Source organism: Paramacrobiotus metropolitanus, unplaced genomic scaffold (assembly GCF_019649055.1).
Source record: "Paramacrobiotus metropolitanus isolate TYO unplaced genomic scaffold, Prichtersi_v1.0 Parri_scaffold0000125, whole genome shotgun sequence".
Classification (NCBI taxonomy): domain Eukaryota; kingdom Metazoa; phylum Tardigrada; class Eutardigrada; order Parachela; family Macrobiotidae; genus Paramacrobiotus; species Paramacrobiotus metropolitanus.
The window spans coordinates 265,465-276,570 of NW_026570345.1; the positions used below are offsets into that span (position 1 = coordinate 265,465).

General features: G+C 41.1%; 2 protein-coding genes and 1 long non-coding RNA gene across 3 annotated transcripts; 1 reads left to right on the top strand and 2 right to left on the bottom strand.

The window, feature by feature from the left end:
- Positions 1 to 3,297: 3,297 nt before the first annotated feature.
- LOC129598564 (uncharacterized) lies at positions 3,298 to 6,081 on the top strand. The gene is made up of 7 exons (XM_055496534.1): positions 3,298 to 3,456; positions 3,649 to 3,822; positions 4,089 to 4,203; positions 4,758 to 5,245; positions 5,308 to 5,355; positions 5,518 to 5,589; positions 5,655 to 6,081. The coding sequence occupies exons 1-7, from the start codon at positions 3,408 to 3,410 to the stop codon at positions 5,903 to 5,905; spliced, it is 1,197 nt and encodes a 398-aa protein (XP_055352509.1). The 5' UTR covers positions 3,298 to 3,407; the 3' UTR covers positions 5,906 to 6,081.
- Positions 6,082 to 6,192: 111 nt separating this feature from the next.
- Positions 6,193 to 8,107, bottom strand: LOC129598566 (3-hydroxyacyl-CoA dehydrogenase type-2-like). Its single transcript, XM_055496535.1, has 5 exons — positions 7,927 to 8,107; positions 7,695 to 7,862; positions 7,464 to 7,631; positions 6,892 to 7,129; positions 6,193 to 6,809 (listed from the first exon to the last, which is right to left on the bottom strand). The coding sequence occupies exons 1-5, from the start codon at positions 7,939 to 7,941 to the stop codon at positions 6,583 to 6,585; spliced, it is 816 nt and encodes a 271-aa protein (XP_055352510.1). The 5' UTR covers positions 7,942 to 8,107; the 3' UTR covers positions 6,193 to 6,582.
- A 949-nt stretch (positions 8,108 to 9,056) lies between these two features.
- On the bottom strand, positions 9,057 to 10,756 carry LOC129598567 (uncharacterized). The gene is made up of 3 exons (XR_008691717.1): positions 10,639 to 10,756; positions 10,498 to 10,558; positions 9,057 to 9,874 (listed from the first exon to the last, which is right to left on the bottom strand). It is a non-coding gene; the product is annotated as an uncharacterized LOC129598567 (long non-coding RNA).
- Positions 10,757 to 11,106: the final 350 nt, after the last annotated feature.

Below are 11,106 nucleotides of genomic sequence, written 5' to 3' on the forward strand. Positions count from 1 at the left end.
CATACCAGGTGATGGTTTCTCTGATTGCCGCTTGCCGGTATTAATGCACCGCCGAATATTAGGAGTTTCTTTGCGCAGTAATTATTCTCGCCAACTGAATGAACTGCTCATTTCCCGAAAAAGCTGGTATGGGTCCACTTAAGGACACCGTGTGTGTGTTTCTTGAGCGCCGGTCCGCAGAGCCATCAGCGAGCAGACCTGACCTAAGAATTAACGGGGCATATCGCTTTTGCACCTTTTTGTGTCTATACACTACTTGACGGGATACTTAAGCAACACTTGCCCGCTGGCTGTTTTCTCCGCACTAATTATGCTCACCCGAAACGAGCCGGGGCATCAACTATGCAAATGAGTTACCGAAGCTGTTCAGCTCCACTTGCCACTGTCCCGGCAAAAAGAAAAAGCAGCAGCCGGCATTTGAGGTCATGCGGCCTAATGGCTGCACGCGGATTAACGCCAATCAAGGCAATTACACTATGTACACGACTGAAGAGAAATCCTTCTAGAATACTTTCTAAATGGAATTTTCAAAACGCCGCAATGGAAAGTCATACCGATAATAATCGATGGCGGCCAACTTATTAAATTAAATTTCTGTAATTTTACGATTGCAAATATATAATGCATTTTCTGATTGCAAATATATATTGTATGTGCTTTTAAAGGTCACCTTTTTTCAAAATATAATACGCTGCTTCCATACAAATTCTTTTGTAGGTTTGCAAAAATTTTACGTAGGCAAATAAACGGATAGAAAATAAATGAAAATTCTGAATTCGTGGTGGTTCTGTCTAGGAACATTTTCCACAATACAGAGTAGTTAATCACGCTAATGCGTTCAATCTGTGAATACACCAACCAGGCGTTGCGCTGGATGTTGGGTGATTAATTAATTAAACGCTCTCGCGGTATTGTCCGTGGTCAGCGCATAAAGTCGCTTAATAGCCGTCATAACCATCACACGCCATACCGCACGTGCTGGCCATTCCGCACCGCCAACAAAACACCAAATAAACCCTAACGCCGCTGCGGCTGACTGGGCGCAGTCGCCCATTGTCCACTGTCCACCGCTAAAAAGATAAGCAAATTAATTAAGCCCAAGCTACCGTAATGCCTGCATACAGCCAACTGCACGAATATTGCACCGCACTTAAGCGATGGACAAACACACATACGGCTCTGCAATATGCGCTTTGTTTCATTTGGGGCTATTGTTTTCCGATGGTCTAACCACCTGGCTTGGCTGGTTTTTGTCAGGACGCAGGACAGAGGAGTAGACATTTGACCTGCCGTGGCCGATTAACCGAGCCGAGGAGTAATTAAGGCTGGCGGGCATAATTGTTATGTGGTCATTATTCAATGCGGATCAGGGTGCGGGGCAAAAAAGCCAAAAGATAATGGGTTGTATTATGGATAAGGTGATGGATCGGCTACCGCATCACGCCCAGACAAGTGGCAGATACTTACAGGGTAGGTAAGGTGAGGCGTAATCTGCTACCGGTGTGGAATGATGCTGTTTTGCATAATTCGTGTGAAGTACGGTTAGTGACGCATGGCTTCTCTGGAATGGACGATCTTCAACTAACGTCGTACATTCGTATTCCTCCCCTATTTCTTTTCCAAATTGGTATTTTCGCAAATATTTTTACGTACAGAAAACACACATATAGAAACAGACATACAGAAAAGACGGAAACATGTACAGAACATACAGAAACATATACATACAGAAAAAATGTGTACATATTTATTTATACGTAGAGAAAACATCAGAATATTTATACAAGAAATAACTCTAGAATATTTACATAGTAACAAATAGATAGAAAAATAAAGAATGTTTATAAAAAGAATTGTGTCGAGTCTAACATTTAAACACAGCACTAAAAATATGGCAATTCTGAAACAGGCAGCAGATTTATTCGGAATTACGATAAAAACTGGCAAATAATTTCCGAATTATCATCGACTAAACGGTTCTAATAAAGCACCTTATCTCCGATTACAAAATGATCACAAAAGTCACAGATAAATCCCTGATCGGCTTACTGCAGCGCATTATGACCTTTCGGTCATTGTTATGCCAATTTAAGCCCGCATTATTGTAGCTTACATCCGTGATTACTGTGGAATAATTCGTGTCGTTTTAAAAATTACAATATCGTTAATCTGTGGATCGTGTATAACGGTGGATAATGGCTGGCTGTTAACCCGCGATGTGACCAGCACACGCTTCATCAGCAGCCCAGCAGGCTGACCACTGTCCGTCCCATTCAAAGCCCAGTTGATAATCCGCCATGTTCGGGGCGATTTAAATGCACGCGGGGATTTATGCGGCACGTGTCGGTGCCGGATCAGCGCGGCATACGCGTGTGTTGGGGTCAGATGGCCTCTGTCATTTAAAATTGATTTAAATATGCACCCAACACGAACACGCGAGTAATTAACATGGATGCTAAGTGGCTGCTGTGTGTCTTTAAGATGCTGCCAATGGAAGATTGCCGGGACAGATTAAACAACCATCAAACCGACAGGTGAAATCAACCACCATCTGCGCTAAAGATGCTTTGTGCCGGTATTTGCCGGTTCAGATTTCGCCCGTGCAATGTGGACTTTAGCAAATCAATGGAAATGTTAAATAATAAACTACCGCGCAGTGCACGTGTTTCTTCGAGATTCCATAATTATGCTTATACAGTGATATTGTCCAAAACAGCTCACAAGGTTGTGCTTTAAAATTCTTATTTAACTTTTTTTTACGCAAAATATGCAATATAATTAAACACGATCCATTAAGACTCTTCTTTTGCAATAAAACCTTCTGGATTTGTGAAACAAAAACCGCATTATGTAGTTACAAAATAGGTGTTATTTTTATTTTTTTGTTTTTTTATATTGACTTAGAAAATTATAGTGAAGAGCATACAGCTCACTAAAACTAGGGTATATGAATATCAAATTTTTATGTACAGTCTGTACTGTACATGCAACATATTTAACGATATCAGAATTGCGCCAGCAATACATCAATATTTTAAAATCACACCAAATTTTTACAGTAAACGCACTGTAGGCATATTAATTGCCGGTAATACCCAACTGATTCATCTTGTTGACCAAGTAATTGTGATACTCGTACAAATTGTGGCCTGGTTTTTTGCCGGTTATGAATCTTTAGTGACTCCAGGCATTCATCAGACACCTGCATTGTAATTTCGTCAATTCAGCAGAATTGTCTGTTCAGCACTAGAATTCAGTGGAGGAAGAACTTGTTTCACTGACAATTCGCACAAAACCAAAATGTTGTTTCATGTGCCAGGAGCGCTTTGTTGATATAAACCTGGCATATAAATAAATGAAATCGACAGGGGAAAATTTTAGTCAACGGCTCGCTTATCTGCTTAACCATGGCTCATTCTGCAGCTTTTGCCCTTTTATGTTTGTGCGGATATGCAGGTAAGTTAGTGTACCGTACATAAGTTACAGAGCTCTCCGTGTAGTCACTATAACTGCATTTAAACAAATAAATTTTTATATAATTTATGATACCTTTTATAATAATTTAGGAGAAGATTTCGTCAGTACAAATAAGTACAAAATAATGGAAAACAATCAACGATTCGGCATGTAAAAGTTGTATAATTTTAGCTGCCGCGAGCTCCCGTGACAATTCTTTCTCCGGATTCTCCGGATCCCGAATCCCGAACCCTAGCGTTGACTCGGATAATGATTTTGGGGATTCCGACGATGATTTTGGCGCACCAAAAATAGTCGCCTGGCCTGATGGAATTGTGCCCTATGTCATTTCCTCCGATATTGCCGGTACATAAAAATATATACATTCTGTATTTGGTTAGAACTGTTGCTAATTTTACATTATTCCGCTACACTGTTGTTGTTGTAAGAATCCATACATACGTACAAACTATTCTCGTTATATTTTTGGACTGCTTTAGGGAAATCCGCAAATTATTTCAGTAATTTTTGTGCATAGCAAAAAACAGGACCGGTAAAACGGGGTCTTCCCCGCATTTTGCAGTAATTTTTGTTGAGTTCGTCAATTAATTGGGGCATTTACTTCTGTTTAGATGCGGATGCCAAAAAGCTGAAGGCGGAACTGGATTTCCTGTCCAAACAAACATGCGTTCAATTCGTGCCTCGACGAAATGAAGCCAATTACACACTTTTCCGTAGCGGAGACAAGTACGTACCTGCCACCATAGGAGTATGTACTGTACATTGCAATTACTATTTACATTATTTGTTTCCGGAAGCGTTGACAAACTTTAAATGTCATTATAGTCATCAAAGCTGCAATGCAAAGAAACTGGATTAAATGTTATACAATTAATGAATCCTTTGTATCCAGTGCCAGTCAAAACTAATAACAATAACCGCCTCTTTGTACATATTGCAAAATGTGTTAGTTTACGTGTTTCCACCACGTAACAAGTGAAAAGAATAACAGTAATTTATCAAATAATTTGAACTTTTTTTTATACGTCGGATCCACGCGAAATGTTTTTGCTTATATAAAAGCAAGAAAATTTACATTAAAATTAATGTTTTGGAAAATGGCATCTCACATATTCGTCCTTTGTTTGGCATCCGCCAGTATACAAAGCGAATAGGCCAACTACTTGAATTCGCACCTATTTTCTCACCTGTTTAAATTTTTATCAGCTGTATGACCTTTCTGTTGAACCGTCCATCACCTTTTCATAAAACTACGTTTATTTTATGCACATTTTTAATAGATGCTCCGCTCCTCTGGGTGTTTCCAACAACCCTTTGGCCGACAGTAGCAGCGGCAGTAATTTCGGCTCCAGCAACGGTGGCCGTGACTCCTTCGGTGGTTCCTCCGGAGGTCGGGGTAGCTCCTTCGGTCCCTCATCTGGATCGGGCAGCCGCGATTCCGGCTTCGGTACCGCGTCAGGCAGTGGCAGCCGCTTCAACTCCGGTCGCTTTAAACGTCAGGGCAGTCGTAATGGAGTGCGAGACTCCGGCTCGTTCGGCAACAGCGGTTTCGGTTCCAGCAGTAACAGCGGACGAGATTCGAATTTCGGTTCATCCAGCAACAGCGGCCGTGACTCATTCGGCTCCAGCAACAACAACCGTGACAACTTCGGATCTTCCTTTGGCAACAGCGGACGAGGCTCGGATTCGGGATCCCGATTTGGATCCGGTGGTAGCTCCTTCCGGTCGTCCGGACCTACGGGCGCTTCGCAAGTCGTTCTGGCCAAAAGTATTTACTAAAATATTTTCTTTTGTAGTATTTCTTGCATTAATTTAATTTGCTTTAAATAGGCTGCTTCCAAACCAAACGACTTGCCCGGAGGCTCATGAATTTATTAGGTAAGTGCACAGTACGAATAAATTATTATTTTATACCTTTTTTTAGTTCTACCCATCGCATGCACGAATCAGTCGTATAATTTATACCGTTAGAAAATCGTATTATTGTTTCCCTTCATTAAGATGAATACAGCGCTGCTTGTCTTTTTCGTTGCCTGATAGGTATTCCTCATGAAGCTAGCCGCCCAGATCGTGATCAATACGTTACCATCAATTTCGACAACATTCGATCAGGTACAATATCCTGGTTTTGTTCCAGACGGTGGGCGAAACCATGTTGTAACCTTTGAGTTTATTAGGTTACACGGCCAACCTGAAGCAAATCCCAGCGTCCGCATATCTACCGGGAGTCTTGAACGTTCCCTATGATCTGCAGTCTGTGACACAGTACGCGGACTCCGATTTAGCCAAGAACAAGAATACCTGGGCAATTCGCCCGAAGAATAGTCGCTCCTCTGCCTCCTCCGGCACTTTAGGTGGTGATGATTTCAGCCGAGCGGACTTTGACAAGATCAACGCGGCATACGGATGCCGAAGAGGCGGCAAATAATCGTACTGGATTTTTGAGATTTTGGTAATTTGGTCTCCTGGCAAACCAATGGGATTCGCACTGTATACTGCATGGTGTGAATGGGTAGGCTGACAGTTATTAAGAAGTTGTGGTGTGCCCCCATGCATTTTGTACATCAATTTGTCAAGAAGATATAAAACGTATGAATATTATAATGTGGTACCGAAAGCTAAGCTCACGTGCCGGTACATAAGCCGAACGCTAAGCTCACGTGCCGGTGCCAGATGCAGCACTACAAAATTAATATTAGTTTTAATACATGCAAGTACACGCACGGTATTCCAAGTTTCGCAATAGAATATTGTTATGACTAATATAATCTGCGTCTGCACTGTACGTACTGTAAAATCATTCTGTATTTGCCTGCGTTAGAACAATTAATAATTTCATGGGATGCCATTCGTCATAAAAAATTGTCTCAAAGAAAAAGAGATTTGCCACATCTTGAAGAAAGCTTGTCACAAATCGCACAAGTTTTGCGGCATAAATGTTTGTTGTGTCTCCGGCATCGCAGTAATATTAAACAAATTGTCACACTCTAAAATGCACCACTAGTGTATGCCGTAAAACACACAGCGGCTTATGGCAAATTTGAGATAAATCATTACAGGCGATAAAAGTTAAAGCCTCAAAGAGGCGCAGGTGAACTTTCCGGGTCACTGTACCGTGCCGTCGTCGGAGCGTGCGGACCCGGGAAAGTTCCTAAATCCCCCATCCAACCGCATGGTCGTCGCGTTGACCAAATGATTTTCAATGATAAACTCCACCATATGTGCAAACTCTTCCGGTCGGCCCACTCGTTTAGGGAACACCGCCGAACTAGGATGTCCGGCCAGAGCCCATTTGTATTCCTCATTATCCAGCATCGGCGTGCAGATTGCAGCTATAAACCACCACACACATATTATAAGCTACGATGTTGGTACGCGCATTTATTGCAAAAATCAATCAGAAAAAATGGTTACCGGGTGCAATGGCCAGGACCCGGATCCCGACGGGCCCAAATTCCCGGGCTAGCGGCACCGTCATGGAGCTAATGGCGCCCTTACTGGCACTGTACGCTAAAAGTCCCACTTGTCCATCGCTGCGCGCCACACTGGAAACGTTAACGATAACGCCACGTTGGCCGTCTTCATCAGGTGGGTTAGTGCTCATTAAACCCACGGCGTGCCGGATAACGTTAAATGTCCCATAAACATTGATCTGCAAAGAAAAGTTATTGCTGATGTCGAATCGAACTCTGTCATTTAGTAAGTAAATCAGCATCGTCAGCAACAAGTTACAAATTTATCGAGCACAGTTTTAAGCTTAAATTGTTCCAGATGTACCACAGACAACCTTTGCCATTGCAGTTCCGGCCAAACAAAATGGCAACAGTTGTCTGTATTACATACAAACGCTGTGCGCCAAGAATACCCTTAATCTAACGTTAAATTATTTTGTGAAAAAATTTTTACAAAAATGTACCATGACATACGGTGTTAATAATCCAAGCAATATTATGATTATTCTTATATATTAAATAATTATGCATCACCCGCATGATATCCTCGAACATCTGTGTTGAGTGCATTTGGTCGGTGTGGAAGTCATACACCGGCTGCACGTGACCCAGTATCCCGGCGCAGTTGATGAGAAAATCCAGTCGCCCTTGTTTGTAGCGAATCTCACTGATCACGTTGGCAACATCGTCCTCTCGGGTTACCTGTACCATCGCGCTCATAATCATAATTCCCCAAAAATCCAAGCGTATCTAATTAACGCTTACATCAACTTTGCGGTATTTAATGGACGCATCGCCGTAGATATCCCCACCGTCTTCTTGGCTAGGAATTTGCAGATCTACTACATAAATTATGACTCCTTTTGATGCCAGTCGCTCCACGGTGGCTTTGCCTAATCCGGAAGAGCCACCTGTTACCAGGGCTACTTTGTCCTAAACAGCAAGATGCAAATGTCAGGCAATGGTAGAATTAGCTCGATAATACTTTATTTTTCACCTTAAAATGCGCCATTTGCAGCAGGATCCGGTATGTCTTGAAAGCGCTGCAGTAATAAAATTGCTGCTTGCAAACTTCTGCGACCTATTGCCTTCCACTGTGACGGTCTTGTGATCAAAACATATTGATGAAACCAGTTTCTTAACGATAGCTGCGCTAGATAATCATAAAATCCTATGAATGCGGATTTGCGTACGTGCGTTACTCAAAGTGAATCGTGTACGAAGATAAGCACAACTTTACCAATTTTAACAGACACAGAAGCAAGAAAATCGGCTGTGCTTATACAGTGGACTTTAGTTTCCCTTAACTCAGCTTTGGCTACTACAGCGGCACACCGGTTGGACAAGGCAGATTACAGTTAGGCAACCGGAAAGATTCTTTGAAAGAATCTGTGTGTACATCTTTACAACGAGGTCATAAATGTAGCCATTCTGCAATGAGCAGTACATGGACCGAAGACGATTGCAAGCTTGAAGCTGATCTCAAACAAGACGAATCAAGCTTATCACCATTGTGTTAAATATTTTGTCGTTTTTTTTCTATCCCTTCTGGCCTGTTTTGTCTCTCCCGTTCTGCGCTTCCTGTTATTCATTTTCATCCTTTTTTATTTGCCATGAATTTAAAGATGAAGAAGATGCGCCCGTTGCTTCGTTGCTTTCATGCTGTCCCAAGTGCCATGAAAGTCATGTTTTAAATTTTTTCATACTACAGTATCAAACATTTTTACTAATAGTGCTTCAGTACAATATTATAAATCAACTTTGGCTTAATCGCTGCTAATGGTGAGCGCTGAATACTGTTTTAGTATAGTAGTTATGTCGACAGGGAGCAGACACAGTTGTCAAAGATCAAAGCAAAACACGAAACATAGCGATTGCAACAAAAGAGACTAAGAATTGTGGAGTAAACCTGAGCTCATGCCACTTGTGGCGGTGTTGCTCCGATAAAATGTTTTAGCTGTGCTCGAATTTATGACTCCGCTGTAATTCGTTAGGCGCATTACTACCTGTTTCCGTAAAGGTCACTTTCGATCGCTGCGCAACCTATGGTACTGATACGAGCCCATAACTAATTCATTACCCCGGTCTTTGCTGGAGGTGATGAGCGGATTAATAAAAATCACAAAAGCATTGACATTATTTTTATAACCTGTTTTTACCAACCGAGAGAGTAATCGATCGTCCTTTTCAAGTGGCACCGTGCTGCCCATTGTCGATAAAGAAACCAACCGGCTGGTGTTGCGAACACACAACAAAATTCGGACAAAAAAGCAAAAAACGAATTGATTATCAATGAAACGTAAATTGATTATCAATGAAACATAAAATTAGTTGCAATAGGCCACACAAGTACAACGTGATACGTTCTATTCCCAGCACACAACCGGAGCGCGTAGACATGTTCGTAACTTGGTACCAAGTACAGATATAACCAGAGTTCATAACAGATGCGGTAAAACTGTCGTGGTAAATGGTAGCTGGTCTACGGATTAGACGCCAAGATGGTCCAATGAGTATTCGATGATCTTCTTGACGCTGGTTTCATAAGACCGGTACACAACCCTCGTCAGAATTGTGATATAGTTTATTGGTAACTTTTGAATCAAATGTAGATATTAGAGACCATGTAATAACCCTTAGATTTATACTAAAATGACCGATTTCGATATGCCTAATCGATGTAAAATATATTTATTCAGGTATGTAACAGCGATGTTTTTCAAAGCACAGCGGCGATGCCATTAACAATAAAAACACAATCCGCTACACGTTTATCCCGCAAAAGCCATTATTTCATGAAAAAGTACGCTTTTAGCAGCTCAGCATAAAATCAATAAAAGGTAACATGTGGCATTCAGTTATAAATTTTGGATGTCGACATCCATGCGTTTCACGGCGATACTGCTTTCCGGAAGCCGACGAAACAGAGAATTCATTCATCGATCCTGCAAAAAATTATTCAGCACATTTTAACTACGGCTATTTAAATGTCTCTGGATATGCATTCGACACAACAAGTTTTCTTCTCTAATGTTTTTCAAAACTTGGCAAATTTTAAATTATTTCGTGTAATCCATGCATGCTGACATGCAGTTGCATTTGAAAAAATTAAAAACGCTGTTGCAGATAAAAAAATCAGTTAAAGGATAAAAAAAATTCAAAATTAAAAACATATGGCTTCATTTAAAGTTTTTCGAAAAAGGAAACGTTTCTACGATTATCATTTTATTATCGTCATACTGCAAGCAACAAATCTATGCGATTTGTAGTTTATTTTTTTGAAAAATAAAAGAAAAAAAATAGGAGCTTAAAGTCATACGCAAATAAAAGTTTTATTTACTATCCAGATAGAATTTTTGTTTATTATATATTGGAAACCTCCAATTATTTAAAGGCTTGCATGTCGACATGCATAAAGGCAGAATTAAGATTCTAGTTGAAAATTCGTTTTTAGCAAATCAAGGCTGCACATCATTGTAGTGCTGGCGATGTTTCGTAAAGCGATCCCATCTCAAATAAAACCACCACTAAAATGCGGGCTTTTTACGATCATTCATCAAACGTATACCTGCAGTCCTACTGCATGTCGTCATGCACAATCTTCCCGCTGTGCAACATGTTCCAATGACCTGAAAACATTAACCCAAAATAAAAAATGATTTTCTATTAAACCGGCGTTTAACATTTGGGATTTCATTGAAATTCTCACCGTAGAATCATTACAGAACTCGAGGGTTCCTTGCAGCATCGCAGACAAGAACGCGCTCTTGCGTGTTCTTCCATAGACGTGCTGCGTCTAGCAGCGTTACGGCACAGAATGCCCGCACCATCACTTTTCACGCAAATGCTGAAAGGATCTGGCTGTCGACAGCCATAAAACGGAAAACTTGGAGATGGTTATGAAGAATCATAATTAAAAAGCGTGGCTTTTAGAAAGTCAATAATTGTGGGTTTTAAAGTTAGTTTCCAACTTTCCATAAGCAGAGACGGCACAACGGCGCTGAACGTGAACGTGTTCTGAACACAGAATGCCGCTCGACCAATCAGAGAAGGCATAACAGCAGCTTTCACTGACTGAACTTTGCAGCAAAAGTTTTATCGTCACGCGGACTTTTACACGCTAAATATTTGTAAATATTTGTATTCGCAATGCATTCAGAAGCAAAGTGAGCCGATA